General features: G+C 53.5%; 1 protein-coding gene across 21 annotated transcripts in view; it reads left to right on the top strand.

Moving 5' to 3' along the window:
• The window catches only part of Ptprf (protein tyrosine phosphatase receptor type F), an 83165-nt gene that overhangs the window by 40657 nt on the left and 22130 nt on the right, over positions 1–20378 (top strand). For 9 of the 21 annotated variants that reach the window (XM_036179505.1, XM_036179487.1, XM_036179488.1 and 6 more), the window contains 8 exons: positions 398–508; positions 4772–4783; positions 11017–11286; positions 13728–14309; positions 14530–14666; positions 15120–15264; positions 18862–19167; positions 19689–19882. In XM_036179505.1, the coding sequence (XP_036035398.1) occupies positions 398–508; positions 4772–4783; positions 11017–11286; positions 13728–14309; positions 14530–14666; positions 15120–15264; positions 18862–19167; positions 19689–19882 (1757 nt within the window). The remainder of the gene's footprint in view (positions 1–397; positions 509–4771; positions 4784–11016; positions 11287–13727; positions 14310–14529; positions 14667–15119; positions 15265–18861; positions 19168–19688; positions 19883–20378) is intronic. The other 12 variants (XM_036179495.1, XM_036179494.1, XM_036179493.1 and 9 more) reach the window with 3 other exon arrangements.

The following is a 20378-nucleotide window of genomic DNA, read 5'->3' as shown; positions in this document are numbered from 1 at the left end:
AAGACAAGCCCCTTCCAAGTAGGTGATAGTGTCTCAGGCTCTTGCAGACAAGGACATTGCTTGTTTAGGAATCTCTAGGCCTGTAGGTTATAGGCTTTGGGACAAGAAAACTGATAGGCATGATTATTGGTAAGCAGGCCTTCGGACTCTTGGGACAGTAATGAGACTCTGGACAGCTCCTGGGTAGTTAAGGACATCTTGCTTCAAAGTACAAGTTCTTGATTCTTGCTTAGAGGGACCTGGTTTATCAGAAAGAGCTTCCTGGAAACCACACAGGCCCTAGGCTGTGGCCCAGGTGAGCCATAGCAGCTGGGGCTACACATGTTGTCAGGGCCTCCGTGTTCCAGGCTACACCCAACATGGACCATGCCTGACCTCTTGTCTTGTGTCCCCACAGGTGCCTTGCAGATCGAGAGCAGCGAGGAGCCTGACCAAGGCAAGTACGAATGTGTGGCAACCAACTCAGCGGGCACACGCTACTCGGCCCCCGCGAACCTGTATGTGAGAGGTAAGAACTTGGCCACACCGGCTCTGTCACCTTGGAGCCAAGCTTACCCTGCCAGGCATGCTTCCTGGAGACTTGGGGGCAGACACTGGAGGGACTCCGCAGCCTAGCCTTTCCTTCCCACCTCTTTTGCACCAGTACCAGCGCCACCGCCTCTGGAGCTCCCACTGGGCAGTACCAGCAGCTGCTACCGCTTGCCTTCTCTCCTTTCAGGCCCCTGGGGAAGCAGACACTCACCCCCACCCACACACCCCTGGGAGCATTTGTATCTCTTGTAGGTCCTTGCTGGCTGGGCCTGAGCCCTCTGGGAGTCTGGAGGCTTCTAAGCAGACGTGTGTGTGTGTGTGTGTGTGTGTGTGTGTGTGTGTGTGTGTGTGTGTGTGTGTGTGTGAGAGAGAGAGAGAGAGAGAGAGAGAGAGAGAGACATTGCTCTCGTGTTTATTTTTTTGTTTTTTGTTTGTTTGTTTGTTTGTTGTTGTTTTGGTTTCTCAAGACAGGGTTTCTCTGTGTAGTTTTGGTGCCTGTCTTGGATCTCACTCTGTAGACCAGGCTGGCCTCGAACTCACAGAGATCCACCTGCCTCTGCCTCCCAAGTGCTGAGATTAAAGGCGTGTGCCACTGCCACCTGGTTTGACATTGCTCTGTGTGTGTGTGTGTGTATGTGTATATGTCTTTTGTCCGGGGTGGGGTAAGGAGTGGGGTATTCACATGCATTTGCATGTGGCTGTGTGTGCCTGATCTGACTTTCCTCCTGCCTACCCCAGCAAGGTGGGCTCCAAGACTCTGGTTCTGAACTTTGGATCCTGTAGGCCTCAGTAATGGACCAGATGGGCCTTCCTGAAGGAGCCTGCTATGGCCCGTCCCCAGCGCCCCCCTCCCCCCATGTTAGGGGTAAGGCTGAGGTAGCTGTACATACTGATGGGTATATTGTCTTGGGTGTTCCCAGTTGGAGCTAGATGGACTGTGTGCTCTTTACAGTTGGATCTTCAGCTGAAGGTCTGAGAACTGTTTTGGTGTGCACAGCCTCTGTTCATAGCCCAAGGGGATCAAACCCTGGCCCTCTCTGAGTACACATGGGATAGTCTAGAGAGCATGGTGCCCGGGCGAGGCCATGGAAGCCCTCCACCCACACTGCCCCTTTACCTAGCCCTCCTGTACAAATGGATGTCATTAAAAGTTAAGTTGCCCCTCTTAGGGGATCACTGGTGAGACCCAGCTTCCCTGCAGCTGTGATTCTATCCGGAGTAAGGTTCCTCACCATTTTGAGGAGGGTCTGCCCTTCCTCTAGCTCATGGAGCCCGAGTGATGGCAGTGGCCTGTCTTAACTGTCAGAGCAGTTTGATAGACTTGCTCACTCAAGGCAGAGAGAAGCAAGCTGCCAGCTACTTACTGAGGGCCTGCCGTGCCCCAGGGCACAAGTTGGTTCTGGAGAGGCAATGGGTGTCAGCCTGTTAGGTGAGCAGTCCAACGAAGGCAGAGGAGGTATTTGTTTTGGGCTAATCGTGTTCCTTCATGGGAGTTGGGAAACCCCTATCACTGCCCTTGTTGTTAGGTGTCCTGCAAACCAGTTCAGTAGAGATGACCCACTGCCCGTCTTTAGAAATACCATCGGGACAGAGCCCAGGGACCCAGACCCTTCCCGTCTTTAGAAATACCATCGGGACAGAGCCCAGGGACCAAACCCTTCCTGAAGGCTGAGAGGAGTAGAAATGTAAGGAGCAGGGCCTTCACCCCAGGCTGACCCAGGCTAAGTATCTACCAAAGGCACAGAGTCTGGCAAGTTGCCTCTGGGAGGTTAGCAGCTGAAAAGACTCTTGGCAGTGACCAACCTCCTCCCTCTTCAACCAGTATGTGAAGTCCCTGGCTTCACTAAGGCAGCCTCTGTCTGCACCTGGCTATGCCCGAAAGTAGAATCGAGGCAGAACCTTTGTAAGGCCCAGGCCAGGTGTTAAAGCGCTGCTTTATGGCCGATTCCTAGGGTAGAGCGCCCAGAGCCAGTACCAAAGCAGGAAAACGCCACCTAGATTCAAAAAGGATGGATGGGGCGTCTTATCTAGGTACCACACCCATTCAACTAGCACTGCCAGGCTGTGCTGTGGCCCTAGTGGCAGGTGGTGGCAGCTAGGGCACTGACTAGGAGATCTTAACTCCTTGGAGCATCCCTACTTCCAGAGTCCCCACTGTCCACGTGTGATTGACTTGGACATGACTGTAGCTAGATCCTGCCTTATCCCATCTTCTGGGATAAACTCCACTTAAAAGAGTTTTGGGAGGTAGGGGGAATATAGCGGTTCCTTTACCCTCAGCTCTTCCTGTCTAGAATCTAACACAGCCAACCTGGCTTCTGCCCCACGCCACCTCCCAACTCTGCCTCATATCTAGAACCCTTCTAAATCCACACTGGCCCTTTGGGTCTAGGATTTATGTACATAAGAAAAGCCCTGTTCCTTGGGACTCTTGCCCCATAATGTTCCCAGTTTTCTTTTTTGTGGAGCTGAGGATCGAACCCAGGGCCTTGCGCTTGCTAGGCAAGCGCTCTACCACTGAGCTAAATCCCCAACCCCCCCAGTTTTCTTTTTATGCCTAGCAAAGCCTCGTCTACCCCGAGGATTGCTCTGGGACAGTCTGTATCGCGCTAGCCACCAGCTCTGTATTTGGAACTCTGCATGTGGGTGGATAGGTGTGGAAGAACCCTGCCTCGCCCCGGAGCCTATCTGCTGGCCTCTTGTCTCTCAACATAGTGGCTTCAAGATGTCCTTCCATAGTGGTTCTTATTACTACCCAGACATGGAAGTCTCCAACTCTGTCAGGGTCTGAGCATCCTGATTCAGGCCAATGTGGATTATAGCCCCGAGTTTTGTTGTTGTTTTTGTTTGTTTGTCCACCCCACCACCACCACCACCCCCACACCCTCCCCTCGCCGCTCCCAGATAGGGTTTCTCTGTGTAACCTTGAACCCACAGAGAGATCTGCCTCTGCCTCCCGAGTGCTGGGATTAAAAGCATGCGCCACCACTGCCCAGCAGCTCAGGGGTTTCTTCACTTTAGCATTGTTGACGTTTTAGATTTTGGATGCATTTCTTGAGGGCTATTCTCTGCACAGTGGAGTGTTTTAGAAGCATCCCTAACCAGCCAGGTACCGGTAGTGCCTCTTGGTCTGCAGACACTGACAGCCAGAGGCAGTTTGCCGCTGTGGAGACCCTCTGCCTCCTGAGCCCTTCTTCCCCACCTCTAACTTCGTGCTCCTGTGTCTGTTGACTCGTCTTCTCAGACTTAGCCTCCCCTCACTGTCCCTCTGTCCCCCAAACTGTCAGGACTCTCCCTGTGTCTCTGAGGCCCTGGGGCTGCTCCCACCAGTGGGGCAGTATGTGTAAAGCTCCGGGCATGCTTCCAGGTGCACAGGAAGCCCGTGAGAGCCAGCTGCCTGGGTTTCTGTTGGGACAGCGCCGGGGGACACACATCGTGCATTTACATCTGACTTTGTTCACAGTTGCCTGCAGTTCCGCCCACAGTCTAGCAGGCCCGGGCATGCTGGGTGGACCAGCCTCTTTCTCCATCACCATCTGACTCCCTTCCTCCCTGAGTGACTCATTTTCTCCTCCCATCCATGGTGGCGTGTCTCCCCTCCAGCTCTCAGGCATACAGCTTCCTGGGCCGAGGCAGAGTCCTGCCCTTGGCAAAGCCTGGCCTACCTGACCCAGGACTGCCATGCTCCCCATTCTCTGCAGGGACCTGGCACCCAAGCCACTGCTGCCTGAGATGAGGGTGTTCCCGCCCAGCCTTTCTTCCCACAGGCATCCAGACATGCTCCTCGCACTGGCATGGTGTGCAGCGTGGGACTTCCTCACGGCAGTGGGGCTGTGGTGGCTTGTGTGCCTCGGTGGGGTTGTGATCTGGGTGGGCCCTGGCCTCAGAGCCCAGTTTACCAGGTCTGACTGAGCTGTGAGGGTGTGTGGGGTATGGGACTGGCCCATGCCCGCCTCTACCCCTCCGGTTCTGCTCTCATCGTCCCTGGCACCTGCCTGGTGGGCCCCAGCCCTGTCCACGGTGTCCCTCCATGAGTCCTGAGTCTTTTGTGAGCGGCGTGGTCCGTGTGCACCTGTGTGCACGTGTGTGTGCGAGGGGCACAGGAGTCCTGTCTCGTCTCTGTGCTGTGTGGGCAGATGGAGGTTGGCCTGTTTTTACTCTCTCTGTGTTTCTCCTTGTCTTTTTTTATCCCTCTCATCCTCATCGCACTCTGCCATCAACCCAAACTCTCATCTCTCAGATCAGCGAGAAGGTTGGTCTTTTTCACTTCTTACCCATCTACAGTTCGCCCACCGACTGTGCCCGTCAGTTGGGACCAGCGGGCTTGGTCAGCTCCCTCAGGCTCGCTCCAGCCGTGCCTGCCCGCCAGTTGGCCTCCGCTCATCAGTGTGTGGGCTGGCTGGCAGGCAGGACCAGGGATGGGTGGGCAGGCCTTCTGCCCTGCATGCTCCTGCTGCTGCTTGAGTCCTGACGCACTGTGTGTCTGCATGTCCCCTCAGCCAGGCTCCGCTGCTGGAGCGGCCATGCATGCATGGTGCATGGCTCAAAACTGCACCCCACCTTTGCACCCAAGCCAGGCTAGCTATCTGTTCCTGGTAGAGTTCAAGAATGATTGTGGAGAGCTGTGGTCAGAGGGCTGAAGTGCTTGGCATGTACAGGGGGTTGGAGAAACCTCTACCATCTCCCCACCCTTATGTAGGCCATATCTGCCTAAAAGAAGCCAGAACTACAGGAGACGATAGGAAGAAGCTAATTTAGAATGAGTTGTCCCTTGAGATCTTGCAGTATAGGACACAGTCCTGCAGTCTGCCCTGTCCTTGAGGCCCCCAGAGCCTTCAATGCTCCATGAAGCAGACTGACTGTTGGAGACTGAAGGCCAGCCGTGGTCTCCCTCCAAAGACCGTGATAGCCGTGACACAAGGCAGGTGGCATCACCTCGGTACTGTTTCTTTTCTTTCTCCTGCCAAGTCCAAACCAAGGTCATCCCGCCTGCCTAGACCTCTCAGCCTGAGCTTCCCAGCCAGCCTCTGTTCCTCTCCAAGAGAAGAGTCTATGTGGCTTCTTAGCCAGCTAACAACCCTCAGCCCCATGCTGAGCAGTGGCACTGGACGTTCAGATCCAGCAGATCCGGGTTGCTTATTCTTGGAGTGACTGGACCATCAACTGGAATGTACTGGGGCCTTGAATAGCAATCTAGCTCTGCTGTAGGTTGGGCAAGGCTTCTAGAAACTCCTTAGGTTCCCTCCCAGAGCAGTCCCCTTGGAGCCAGGCCTCTACTCCCAGTACTGGGCCAGCAAGGGGCTAGTGGTCCTTTACATATCCCGTGGTCTAAAGAGTCAGAGTCCACTGGGCTTTTTGTGTCCAAGGAAGAAGCATAGGACAGACCCGAGCTACCAGGTGCCCTCTGCATCTTGATCTGTGGTTTTGAGTTTACTCCAGGAGGACAAGGGAGCCGGTCAGGAGGAGGGCTGCAGCCTGGGCTCAGGTATCAGCATAAGCCTCCATCCATGTGCACTCCTGAGCTCTGGGGCATTTCGGTTACACCTTTTTGCTGACCGGGCGGATCTGCCAGGGCATTCGGAAAACAGTCATCAGCAGACAGCCCAGTCTGCAGCCGCTCCCCACACACCCCTTCACCTTCCCTCTGTATCCTTTGTCCCTTCCTCCACCCACCCTGTGGTCCCACCAAAAATAAGCACATACACAAATATTTAACAGGAAGGAGAAATGAGTTTCTAAATATTCCGGGGGGATTTGCCGGGCTGGTAATTTGTTTGGTGCTGATAATTGCATCTTACATTTTTCTAGCTTTACTTAAAACTGTGTGCCGGGTGTGCCAGCATTTAATTACTGCTCTGTGGCAGCCACAAGGTTATTTATTAAAGAGTTATTTTATCTTGATACAGTGGATCCTGCCCCTTATCCCCTCCTTAATGTTGTGTTATTTTCATCAGAGAAATTTCCGCAAGTGAATGCAGATTGCGGGGCTGCCTCCCCCTGCGATTAGGCTGTCACTCCACTGAATGCTGATGCCTCTGGGCGCCGCACCGCCCTATTATAGGGGGTTGTCAGTGCAAATAATTAGACTTAAAAGTTACAGCTGAAATATAATCCAGAAATGGCAGGGCCCTGTTTTGGAAATTGTCTATAAAATGTCAGCACTAAGGATGCTCAGAGAACGGTAATAGAGCGGCATTGTTGGAACCTGAGAGTAGACCCCTAAGAGGGTTCGTTTCTCCCAGCTCCAGTTCTTCCTTCCCTGCTGATGCTTCTGTCAATAGACCAAGTCCAGGGTGAGTCCTGATCCCTTGGAGGCTTTGTGTTTCTGGCATCAGGGAGGATGGTGGAGATGCTGTGTTGAGGCCCCAGCCACTTCCAGCTGTTGGCACCAGGGTAGGTAGCTGTTGAGGCAGTTCAGGACACGGGCCCATGAGCATTCAAGATGCTCTCTTGCCCTTTACCCCCCCCCCCCCCACACACACACACACACTGTTCTCTGCAGATGTGCTGACCTGCCTGTGTGCTAGGAAACTGCCTTCCAGGATTCTGCACATGGCTGGTACCTAGTGTGTGAGTGAAGCTGTCAGTGGTACACCTGGGGCCTGTAGTTGAGTCCCTTTCCTAGTACTGGGGTAACCCTGACTTCATACTTCTCTGGCCCCTAGGGTTCTCCCTGTCACCGCTTCTTGGAGGAAAATAAAATCCATTCTTAGTATCAGTTCCTACTGGGTCTCAGTTTCCCAACAGTGGCTAGAGTGGGAGGCTTTTGAAGGAGTGGCCAGGGCACTGGCCTGGCTTTATAGGCTGACCCATGAGGAGGTCTCTGCTGGGTCTGAAAACACTGTCTACTGGGGACGATCTGAGGGGTAAAATTTGGACATGTTGAGGTGTGTGCCTGAGGTTTATTGACCAAGGACCTGCTTCCTGCAGCAGAACCTCCTGGCTCTAACACCCAGTGGCCCCTTCTTACCTTAGGGTTCCACCATTAACTAGAACCAGACTTGCGGCCTTGACCTTTTCCTCGGCATAAATGTCAAAAGTCCCATCTGTATGCCATGTAGAGCTCCAGCTTTCTCCAGCTTTACCCAGCCCTAAAGCTCTTCCCATAGCCTCCTGGGGCCTCCTTCAGCCCTGCCAACCATGGCTTTCAAAGATGTAAACTTGTAGCACACAGGCCTAACCTTACTGTCCATATAAAGGCAGACATGCTGCTTCTCATGTCAGTATTGACTCTTTCCCCATCTGCAGTTGAGACATGATGGCCATGGAATGTTCAAGTGCCTTCCTTCTGGGCATGGTGGTGCTTGCCTTTAATCTCAGGACTTAGAAGCCAGGGGCAGGTGGATCTTATTAATTCAAAGCCAGTCTGGACTATATAGTGAGCTTCAGGATAACCTGGGCTATATATATAGACCCTGTATCAAAAAAAAAAAAAAAAAAAAAAAAAATGGCTTCTCCTGTCCTCCTTCAGTGCGGATGGCAGCTGGCCTGGAGGACAGGAGGCAACTCCTGTCTTCTGGACTACTCCGTTCTTTGGCAGGCCTGGACCTGGCTGTTCCTCACCTTGTAGCGCCCACCTATGAGACCTGCTCTGAAGCCCATGGAGTTCCCAGGCCCCATGACAAAGCCTGTCTGTGCCTCACCTTGTGCCAGTTGAGAGGTTTTGAAGGGGAGTCTGTTGTCGTGGGACACTTGGCAGCCATGCCCCTGGGACATGCCTGTTCCTTGCCGTAAGAACTGCTATGTCTGTGATACCCTGTCATCAGCCATGTGGCCTCCTGACATTAAGACATGTGATAAAGGGAACTGGAGAGATGGCTCAGGGGTTAAGAACACTTGCTCTTGAAGAGGACCAGGTTCAGTTCCCAGCAGCCACAAAGGCAGCTTGCAACATCTGTAACTCTGGTTACAGAGGATCCAACACTCTCCTCGCCTCTTTGGACTTCAGCACATATGTGGTGCACAAGTACTTAGGCAGTACTATGCTAAGGATGGAACTCACAAATTTATAAATAAAAATGTTTAGGGCTGGAGAGTTAGCTCAGTGGTTAAGAGCACTTGTTTTCACAAAGGGCCCAGGTTCGATTCCCAGTATTTATGGGAAGCTTACCATCTCCTTGGGCATCAGGCATATACAGGGTAGCAATACTCATACACAAAATAATAGTAAAATCTAAATAAATAAAAAGATTATGCCAGGCAGTGGTGGTGCACGCCCTTAATCCCAGCACTCTGGAGGCAGAAACAAAGGGATCTCTTGAGTTCGAGACCAGCCAGGGCTTGGTCTCAAGAAACCTTGTCTTGAAAAACCAAAAAATAATTTTTTGAAAAGAGTGATATTAGAAATGTACTTATAGAAGCAAATACAAGCAAAGCAAAGACTCCCTTAGGTTACAGGACTCCGGGGTGTAGAAGGAGATTGCATGTTGGGCAGGGCGGGAGCCAGGCCTTCAGACGGTATGGTTGGGCTATTGACATCACCTCCTGCTGTGTCTCCACTGTTGTTATCTTTTGCTGGAGAGGTCCTCCCATGCCCTGGGCACGGCTCCAGCCTGCGCTCAGCTGCCCCCGTCCACTGTTACAGCTCCCACCGGTTGTGCAAACAGCCAAAGGTTGTTTCTGGTCCAAAGGTTGTTTCTCGTTAGCCGGATCTGGATCTCACACTCCATGTGCCAAGAATGGAGAAAGAGAGGTGGCTCCCCTCGAGAAAGTGAAGATGGGATTGGAAGTGATGCTCAGTGGTAGATTCAAAACCTGGCGTGTATGAGTCCCTGGGTTCAATCCCTAGTACTCCTTAAAAAAAGGGGGGTGGGGAGAAAAGGATGAGGTGCTGCTTGAGGACAAGGCGGCAGGAGTCTGGACATGACAACACACTCCTAACGAATACCTGACGTGCGTCTGGAGAACAGACCAGGTCTGCGAGCCGTTCGCCGTGACTCGCTTGGGCCTGCCAGTGTTGTGATCCACCTGTAGGACTTAGTGAAACAGCCGTAGAAGGTGTGGAAGCAGGTTCTATGCAAGGTCTTCGAGACTGGACTGGCCGCAGAGCATCAGGAAACGTGCAGGAACCTGTCAATCAGGAGAGTGCCCGCTGTCTGTGGGAGTGGAGAAGAGTGAGAGGCAGAGGGGCCAGTGTAGAGCGACTCGGGTGACCCCAGGAGGGATGGCGGTAGTTTAGGGGTCAGTGCTGGCATTTACCAATGTGTTTGGAGGGAAATCCATGTTGAAAGAGGTCTTGGACAGCCTCAATACAACCTGGTGACTTACTAAGTGTCTCCGCTCTGAGCTTCAGTTTGACCGCAGTGAAATGAGGTGAGGTTGGACCTGGTGCTCTTTGCCAGTACTTTAGCTCTGCTTCTGTGCTCTGGGGCTGAGAGAGATGCTTTGTATGTGGTACTACGTACGGGTCCTCTGCATGGCTGGGCTCCCCAGCGAGAGTTCTCAGAGACCAGTGCTCTCGTAGTGTGCCCTTGGGTCACTTAGGCTTGCTGCCTGTCCTCTCTGGCCCTTTATGTAAGGGAGACCATAGGAGCCTCTGCCAGCAGCTGCATGGCCTGTCTGTATGCCAAGCATGCCTATGTGTGGCTAGGTCTTGTCCACCTTACCCCTCCGCATGCTCTGAATGTCTGTGCCAAGCTTGCAACTTGAGGGGTTGGTTCCGGGCTGTGCCCTGGACTGAGAAGCTCAGGACAGCCTCTGGCCAGGGGAGTCGAAGGCTGGGGGTCGCGGCCAGGCACGGCCACCCTCCTCCTTGAGACCTTTGCTCACTGGTGCAGAAAGCCGTCTGTTGGGCACCCTCATCATGTTACTGCCATCATCATGCCCATCCTGCCCGCGGACCACGTCCCTGGCCCGCCCGACCCCTTGTCCCTGTACTAGCCCTCCTAAGAGGCTATCCACACTGTGGGCCCCAGGCTGACCGTAAGCACAGCCAAGGTCCAGCAGGTGGTTGGTTGTGCCATTTCCTCTACTCTCCTGGGGCCGTGGCCTGGAGGTGGAGAGTTGACTCCAGAGAAGGTGGCCATGTTACTCCCAGAAAGATCCTTTGCCCTGTCCCAGCCATGCTCTGAGGACCTGGATTTCTTTCACTGGTGCCCCATCTGGTCCCTCTGGAGACACAGGAGGAGGGGAGTCAGGAGAAAGCAAGGGTGGTCACTGGAGGACCACCTGGACTGTGGCTCTAACAGGCCTGGCTCTTGCACTAAGTCCTGGGTGACCTTGGCTGAGTGTCCCAGGCTGTACCATGGGAGCTTGGTTGCAAGTTCTCACTACGAGGTGTTCCAGATGGTCCCTGTGTGCAGGGACCACTTCTAGTCCCAAAGTGAGGTGGGAAATGATGAGCCAGGCCCCAGGGACACCACTCCTCCTGTCTCTGAGCCATGGGCTTGGCTCCGACAAGAGAGGCGTCCTTGATGAGGGGCCCCTGCCCTTCTGTCCACCCTTGTGGCCTGCCCAGCCTGTGAGTGCCTCTCCCTCCTCCCGCAGTGCGTCGCGTGGCTCCTCGTTTCTCCATCCCTCCCAGCAGCCAGGAGGTGATGCCGGGTGGCAGTGTGAATCTGACGTGTGTGGCAGTGGGTGCACCCATGCCTTATGTGAAGTGGATGATGGGTGCCGAAGAACTTACCAAAGAGGACGAGATGCCAGTTGGCCGCAACGTTCTGGAACTGAGCAATGTCATGCGGTCTGCCAACTATACCTGTGTGGCCATCTCTTCATTAGGCATGATAGAAGCCACAGCCCAGGTCACAGTAAAAGGTAAGTGTTCGGGATGCCTCAGCCAGCGGCTAGCTTCCTCTGTTAGCGGGAGCTGGCTGATGGAGCTCTGTGATACGGTACAGGCAGGGCTGAAGGACCATTACCCTCCTGTAAGGTGCCCCAGCTCTGGGCAGGTCCTTAGGAAGAGGAGGGGTACTGGGAATAGCTAGCTGGTATTCCCAGTTGGCAGGCATCATGAAAGTAAAAGTTGATTGTGCTCTTTAGGGACGACACGGGACAGGGGCTCTTATTATTCTCGTTTTACAAGTGAGTGATTCAAATACATCTTTTGCCCAGGGTCACACTGGTGTAAATGACAAAGCAGAGCCCTATCCTTGGTGGTCTGAACTCACAGCCTGTACCACTAGTTAGCAGCAAATCCGTGGATTGAACAGCCTTCCAGTGAGAAGGATATAGTGGTAGCTAAGGCCAGGAGAGGTTTTCTTGCCCAGGCCTCTGGGGACAGACACATAATAACATTAATATTTATAATTTTAAAAAATTAGTTATTAAGGATTTATTCAGTTTATTTTATGTGTTTTGCCTGCATGTATGTATGGGTGTGCTTGGTGCCCATGGAGGCCAGAAGAGAACATCAGATCATCTGGAAATTTTATGGTTAGTTGTGAACTATCATGTGGGCACTAGGAATTGAACCCCTGCCCTCTGGAAGAGCAACAAGTGCTCTTAACCACTGAGCCATCTCTCCAGCCCAAAATATGTCTAGTGTTTTTATCTATCATCTATATATTTATTTGAGACACTGTCTCAGGATGTAGCTCTGGCTGTCCTGGAATTCACTATGTAGACCAGGCTAGCCTCAAACTAGTGACCCAACTGCCCCTGTCTTTCAGCGCTCTGATTGAAGGCCCACCTTGCCCAGCCCTGCATTTACTATTTATGTGGCAGGCTCTGCCATGATCCCCTGCTTCTGCTCTTGTCTGCCTTTGACTCATCCTTCATGCTGCAACTTGAATGGTCCCTCCCCCCCCCACACACACACTTTTTTTTTCTGGGCGTGGGTGGTAGGAATGGAAACAATTCCTTCTGTTGCTCTGGAGAACTCACTATTTGTAGACTAGGCCAGCCTTGAACTCAGAGATCCTCCTGCTTCTGCCTCCCAAGTGCTGGGATTAAAGGCGTGCACCAATGCCTGATCAAAGGCATGCACCAATGCCTTTAACGTGGGTGGATTTTTTAAGATACGAACTAAGAGCTGGGGACCAGTTTGGTTGGTGGAGCCCTTACCGTGTATGAAGCCCTGGATTCAATTCCTAGTACTGCGAAAAGCTAAAGGGTATGTCAACCAGGATTGTGTCGTCCACCTGATCCTCCTTGGGTCCTGGGTCCCTGGGATGGAACCCGGGGCCTCACACCTGTACTGAGAATAACACTGCTGGCCTTCTGCTCTTTCCTTTTATGAAAGCAAAAGGTAGCTTTCCTCAGGGACTCACAGTGCTCTGGGAGTCACCCAGGCACACCAGCTGGCCTCCCACACTCAGTACCGACCAGCCACACGGATAGATACTGTAGAGTCGTCCCCTTGCCTGCTCCCCGTCCACTGTAATAGTCGGAGGTTCACCATCTCCCTTCAGGCACTCTGAGACTTTTCCTGTTTACCCCATCTGAGGATAAGCTGTGTTTTTTCCTGCTGTCCTTATACACAATTACCATCAACTCATTTGTTAATTATTTCCCCAGGGTGTAAATTTCAGAAAGCAGGGATGTGACCACAAAGTGGCACCAAAGTGGTGCCTCGTATTTAGTGGTTATTCTTCATGGAGCAAACATGGCCTGGGGTTTTGCCACCTTCACTTTGAGCCAAGTCATGGGGCTTTTTTGTTTTTGTTTTGTTTTTTCGAGACAGCGTTTCTCTGTGTGGCTTTGGAGCCTGTTGTGGAACTCACTTTGTTAGACCAGTCTGGCCTCGAACTCGCAGAGATCCGCCTCCCTCTGCCTCCCGAGTGCTGGGACTAAAGGCATGTGCTACCACTGCCCGGCTCTTTCTGAACTCTTAAGGCCAAGTCCTTGAGAGATACTACAACACACACACACACACACACACCCTCTGTTACACATACTTGGTACAAGTGAGAGTAGATAAGCGTCAAGCAGGTCTCTGCCTCGTCTAGGTGTGAACTGTGTGGAACTTCACAGGACCAGGTCTGTTAGGTGAATCACATGTGCTAATGTTGATCCTGGGGGCAGGGTCCCCAAGAGCAGTGTGTTACACACTAAAGGCCTCAGAGCTCCTGGGACCACCAACAGACCTTGCTGCAGTGTCTCATGTAGCTGCCCCTAGGGGGTCACCATAAGCTCTTCAAGCCTTATTTCAAGTGGGTTGTAGGTGTCAGCCACACTCGGGTGGCCATAAGCTGCGTTTGGATGATGCCTTGGCTATGTTCTCAGAGTCATGACCTCCATCAATTCTTTCTCCTCAGCTCTGCCAAAGCCTCCAATTGATCTTGTGGTGACAGAGACGACCGCCACCAGTGTTACTCTGACATGGGACTCTGGAAATGCAGAGCCTGTGTCCTACTATGGCATCCAGTACCGTGCAGCTGGCACAGAGGGCCCCTTCCAGGAAGTGGATGGTGTGGCCACCACCCGATACAGCATTGGTGGCCTCAGCCCTTTTTCAGAATATGCCTTCCGTGTGTTGGCTGTTAACAGCATTGGACGCGGACCACCCAGTGAGGCGGTACGTGCTCGGACGGGTGAGCAGGCACCCTCCAGCCCTCCACGCCGTGTGCAGGCCCGAATGCTGAGTGCCAGCACCATGCTGGTGCAGTGGGAGCCGCCTGAGGAGCCCAATGGCCTGGTACGGGGATACCGTGTCTATTACACTCCAGACTCTCGGCGCCCCTTGAGCGCCTGGCATAAACACAACACTGATGCTGGACTCCTTACCACCGTGGGCAGCTTGCTGCCCGGCATCACCTACAGCCTTCGTGTCCTTGCCTTCACTGCCGTGGGTGATGGCCCACCCAGCCCTACCATCCAGGTCAAGACACAGCAGGGAGGTAGGTGGGGGCCCGTGTTCTGGCTAGACAGCTGGCAGCAGAGGCTTGGCCAGGGTCACTCCTGCTTCCTCAGCCTATGAAATTTGGAGTTTGGGGAGGGCGAGGGTGCCGTACTACAGATGTGTGGTCACAGGGGGTCAAAGGAGTGAGAGCTTGGCACCCTCTCACGGGGCCCTTGGAGGTGTCGTGAAGCTGATGGTGCCTGGGGTGGGCATTGCAGTACCTGCACAGCCTGCAGACTTCCAGGCCGAAGCTGAGTCGGACACCAGGATCCAGCTGTCATGGCTGCTGCCTCCGCAGGAGCGGATCACCAAGTATGAACTGGTGTACTGGGCAGCAGAGGATGAAGGCCAGCAGGTGAGCCATGAGGCTGGGAAGTGGGGAAGGAGGATCCTCCGGGTCCTCTGGGGCCTGTGATGGGCACACCTAGACAGGTTCCAGTTCTGGGTTTCTCTCTGCGGCCTTGTGGCTCCTGGAGCCTCTGTAGTTCTGTGATCTACACCACTCCTGTGCTGGAGGCAGCATCTAGGGTCTACCTTTGGTCTCTTGCATTTGTGGCCTATGTGCTATATTGTCCTAGCCGTGACGTTTCCCCTGGGGCCATAGATCCCTGCTGGTCTTTGTGACCTTTGAGGTAGCTGTGGTATGAGTCAAGCCGCGTATTTCTTGGGAGGCTTGTGTGACTGTGTGGGGTGGGGCCTGTCACAGAAGCACAGTGGGGCCTCTGCCAGCTGCTTGCAGCCCACTCGGGGAATAACCTGAGTGGCCTTTGATATCTGAGCAGTCAGTAAGTGTTCTCTGCTCTTCCAGCACAAGGTGACCTTCGACCCCACCTCCTCCTACACTCTAGAGGACCTGAAGCCTGACACACTGTACCACTTCCAGCTGGCTGCCCGCTCGGATATGGGGGTGGGCGTCTTCACTCCCACCATAGAGGCCCGTACAGCACAGTCCAGTAAGTGCCTGCTTAGGCCACACCTGTTACATCTGGTTAGGACACACCTGTCACATCTGGGCTGGGACACACACAGACATATATATACCCTTCCCTTTCGAGCAGGTGGGTGGTCAGGTCTGCTGAGTCCAGTATTGGACTCCAGTCTGGGCTCTTGAGTCTGGACCCCAAGAAAGGGACAGGTAAGTGTCCTGCTAGTCTGTGTCCAGGCAGTGGTTGCCTTCTCTGCTCCCCGCTCAGCCTTCTGACTGTTTCTTACCCCTGTGACCCCTCTACCCCACACAGGTAAGTTCTGTGTCTGTGACTCATCTTTATCCTCTGTCCTCCTCCTTCCATACCTAGATCATACCACTGATTTGGTGGGCTGCCATGGCACAAACCTGCCTAGGTGCCTGTCTTCCCTCCCCAGAGCCTCACATCTCATCCACCACTTCCCCTTCCTCATACCCTAAATGACAATTCCTTAGGAGCTGTGTAATCTCCCTGAGGTCTCTGCACTCAGGGACAGGTCCATGAGAATGTGACTGTGTGAGTGTGTAGGACCACGTGGCTTGTGTGACAACATGATTATGTAGAACCCACTGTGAGAGAGTGAACACCTGGCCTATAGCACCTGAACGTGTCAGTGTGTCCTAGGTGTGACCCTGTGGCTATGTCTGTCTGTAGCTCTCTAGCTCCCCAGAAAAAGATGACAAGGTTGTGGAAGTGGGGGGGAGGCAGGGGGGGGATGTTAGTGTGATACTAGATGGCCCATCTCTGATCAGTATGCCACTGTCTGCAAGGTTGCCTCTTTGATAAGATGATCATGGTATGACGGGCTGAGTGGCATTGTGTCACAGAAACCATAAGCATGGATGGCAGTGTCAGTAAAGTCCTAGTGACATGGGACTGTGTGTGCAGAGGTCCCTGACTTTGTAGTCATAAGTTCGTTCTAGACAATCTGCTGTGCTCTTGCTTGGGGGCTGTAGCCGACATGCTATCAGTCTGGTGGCATGGCCGGAATACAAGGCCTCTATCCACAGGGCCCCCAGAAGACTGAGACATACAGTGTGCTTGTAATTACCCAAATGAGCTTTTAATTACATTCGTGTTAAGTGAGATGAGGGGTGGGGAGGAAGCACCATTGGCAAGAGATGAGAGAGAAGTGTCTTGGAGATGTGACACTTCTCCTAGACTGAAGCAAGGATGGAAGCTAACTAGGCTGAAGCTAACCATGGTGGCCCTCAGCAGGGACTCTGCGGACCACTGTGCCCAGAGCAGCCACCCAAGCTGTAGCAGTCGGGGCTGAAGAACAGGGATGATAGCTCCGCCTGCTCTGTGAACATGGACTGGTGGCCCGTGAGGTCGCTGAGAGGCCTTTTCAGTGGAGTAGGTAAAGTTTGGAGGCTTGGCTCAAGTGGGAATAGTGGATTTTTGAGTTATCTAGCAAACAGACTGGCCAGGACTTGGTGATGGATGGAAAATGGAGAGCAGTGGGATAGGGATACGGAGGTATATCCAGTTTCTGGTGCAAGGCTCTGAAAGAGCACACTGCCCCAGGACAGGAAGTGGGTGGAAGCAGGTGTGACCAGTACACCTGGTTTCAGACACCCAGATCCAGGATGCTGTGTCTGTCAAGTGTAGAAGTGTGGTGACATGGTGGGACTGAGCTGGTGGCAGGCCTGAGAAGACTGGAGACGAAGTGAAATCTAGGGGTGGAAGGAAGACAGAGCAAGTTTACGAAGGTGGACCTGAGGCTGCTGCTGAGTGGCCGAGGGGAATTGGATGGAGTGGGAAAGCAGACTTGGAGGAGATGTGAGGGGCTGTGGGAGGTAAGGAGGTAAGCTGACATGCTTAGATGTCATCAGGGAACTAGCCGTAAGGGGCTGGGGTAACCGGAGGGCCTGTGGCGCTGAGGATGGGGTTTTCTTCTAAGGCAGGAACTCTTGAAGTGTATCTAAATGCTGCTGCGAGAGGTAGGTAGGACAAGGCAGGAAGCGTGGAGAGAGGGGAGAAAGAAGGGGGCAGAGTGTGGGGGAGGGAAAGCTTGGCCTTGGACTCCACTCTTGAGAGTACAGGAAGAGAGGGCTGGTCGCTGGAAATACCAAGGCTACGATAGGGAAGTGGCAGCAAGCTTCCGTGCCTGCAGGCAGAAGGAGCTGGAGGTCTGGGCACTGTGGGTTGATTGCGTTATCTGTGAAGTAGCAGGTGAGCAAGATAGAGTGGACTTCAGCAGGTCGCCAGGGAGCCAAGGAGACGGGGTGGGCCTCCCTGGAGATACAGCTTCTCTACGGCTCAGCGCTGCCTTATTTATTACCTAGTATGGGTCAAGCAGGGTGGAAAAATCGGGCTGGGGAGATGAGTCAGTGGATTAAGAGAGCTTGCTACATAATCAAGAGGACTTGAGTTCAAATCCTTGGCACTCCTCACACAAAAATTTGGGCATGGCCACATACACACCCATAGCACTAACGCTGCTGGGAGGCTGAGATGGGAATTTCTGGGGCTTTCTGACTGCCAGGGTAGCTTTGGGTTCAGTGAGAAACTGTCTCAAGGACATTAGGTGGTATATGATAGAGTAGGATGCCTGACATCATCCCCTGGCTTTCACATAGGTGTGCGCAGGTGCATGTACCCACATATTCACATACACGTGCACCACACACACATTAAAAGGAAGATGAGGAAGTGAGTTTGGGAAACTGAGAATGGAACACTGGTGCACCTTAAGTCAAAGCTGAATGTAAAGACTGTTAGGATGGTGGTCCCCAGGGAGTAGGACACTGAGGCCTGGGGGATGTACCTGAGGCAAGAGGTGGGTTGTACAGGGGAGGTGGAAGGCCACAGATTTGGAGGGAGAGCCATTCCCGGCACTGGTGGTGTGCTCATCATAGGCAGAGATGGGTAAGGAGAGCGATACCAAACCCCTGGAGCGTTGGTGCTCTGATGCCCGTGGAGGGAGGGCTGTTGAAGTTACCTGGGCCAGGAGTGGCAAGCCGGAGGTAAAAGGGAGTTCCTGTGTCTGTAGTGGTATCTAGGAAAGTCACCGGGCAAAAAGCCAGCACACGCTTGCCTTCTGGTTCCTAAGGAGTCCTTTGAGTACTTGCCTTCCAAACCTCAGTGGCCACTAGCCATCCCCGTGTCTAACTTCAGACTTAGGAACCTAAGCACAGAGACCCTGACCACAGAGGCACAGGTTAAGGTAGTCTTAACCCAGAAGACAGATTTGTACCAATTATCCCCAGAAGAGGATTATATTCTCCAAGTTCTGATATGTGTGTGTGTGTATATATATATATATATATATGCACACACACCCTGTTTGTGTGAGACGGCATATGCATGGGAGAGACGTTGTTAGAACTCCATATGTGCGTGTGAAGATACTGCACATACCGTCTGTGTATGTCTGTGTGTGTGTGTGTGTGTGCGCGCGCGCGCATGCGTTTTTAAGAGTAGAAAGCTAGTTCAGAGAGAGTCAGACCATCTCAGCAACAGTGTGACTAGAGGGCCTCAGGATGACTGGGTGAGTCTCCAGTGCCTTGTGACTTGGTCACTGTGCTTGTGATTGATCCCCACCCTCCATTTGCCTGCTTTCCCCCCATTTGTCTTCCCCAGCCCCATCCGCCCCTCCCCAGAAGGTGACATGTGTGAGCACGGGCTCCACCACAGTCCGGGTAAGTTGGGTTCCACCGCCAGCTGACAGCCGCAACGGCATTATCACCCAATACTCCGTGGCCTATGAGGCAGTGGACGGCGAGGACCGTAAGCGGCATGTGGTGGATGGCATCAGCCGTGAGCATTCCAGCTGGGACCTGTTGGGCCTGGAGAAGTGGACGGAGTACCGGGTGTGGGTGCGGGCACACACGGATGTGGGCCCTGGCCCTGAGAGCAGCCCGGTGCTGGTGCGCACTGACGAGGATGGTAGGTTACTTTGGGTAGTATTGTCAAGAAGAGGGTGGGAAGGGAGACACACTGCCTGGGGCTACCTGCCAAGCACCCCAGGGTCTTCCCTCCACAGGACCTGACAGACTCATTTCTTAAACTTAGCCTTAGTGGTCTAAACTCTGGGGAGATGTAGTTGGTGGGTAGCCCATGTCCAGGTCCTGGGTTCTGGGGCATCTCCAAGATAGCCTTAAGAACCTTGAAGGGCTATGGCAGGAGAAGCAGTCCACCCAGTGTGCGAGCCAGGATGGGAAGACAAGTAGAGATTTGTGACCGATGGTGTGAGCCTGGGTACCTCACCTGTGGCTGTTCCCCGCATCCGCTTCCCCCACTGATAAGTATCCCTGCCAGAGGGGTTGCAGATCAGCCAGCCAAAGAAACAGCAGTGGAGCCTTTCCCAGGGGCGTGGGTGCAGAGTCACTGCCCTAAAGTTAACTGTACATACCCTGAGCCAGACTCAGTTTCCCCAGGGCTAACTTCCTTTTCTGCCTGGCCTCCAGTGCCCAGCGGGCCACCACGGAAGGTGGAGGTGGAGCCTCTGAATTCCACTGCTGTGCATGTCTCCTGGAAGCTGCCTGTCCCCAACAAGCAGCATGGACAGATTCGTGGCTACCAGGTCACCTATGTGCGGCTGGAGAACGGTGAACCCCGAGGCCAACCCATCATCCAGGATGTCATGCTGGCCGAGGCTCAGGTATGTCATTGATGGCACTGGGTGGCTGGGTAAAAAGTGACCAGTGTGTCACATTTACTCCCCAGAGCCTAGACTTGGTCCCTCCCCTGCCTGCCCTCAGAGGTGTTTGTGTATTTTATGGTCATATTGGAGCTGCCTTGGTCTGTCAGGGAGGTAGTGAGACCAGATGAGGCCCAGGTGCCAGGGATACTTCTCTTTTGTGTTAGGATTGCTCAAGTTGTGCCAACCCTGCTACCCCCTCCACCCTGGTAGCGATCTTAGCCACCAGTGCTCAAAGGGCTATGTCCAAAGATCCCCAGGCTCCTTGCACACTGTCCTGGCTCAGCCTTGTGGTTTGCACGAAGCACACTTGCTGTGGCTTTGAGCTGTGATGTCCTCTCAGCAAATGCCGTTCCGAGTATCCCCTGTGCCACACAGCCAGAGGCAGACAGGGACTTGGAGAAAGAAGTTCGCTATCCTCATTGGCCTCAAGCCTGTGGCTGAGGCAAAGCTGTGC

The sequence above is a fragment of the Onychomys torridus genome, chromosome 2 (assembly GCF_903995425.1).
Source record: "Onychomys torridus chromosome 2, mOncTor1.1, whole genome shotgun sequence".
NCBI classification, from domain to species: Eukaryota; Metazoa; Chordata; class Mammalia; order Rodentia; family Cricetidae; genus Onychomys; species Onychomys torridus.
This window is presented reverse-complemented; position numbering and strand designations above follow the sequence as displayed.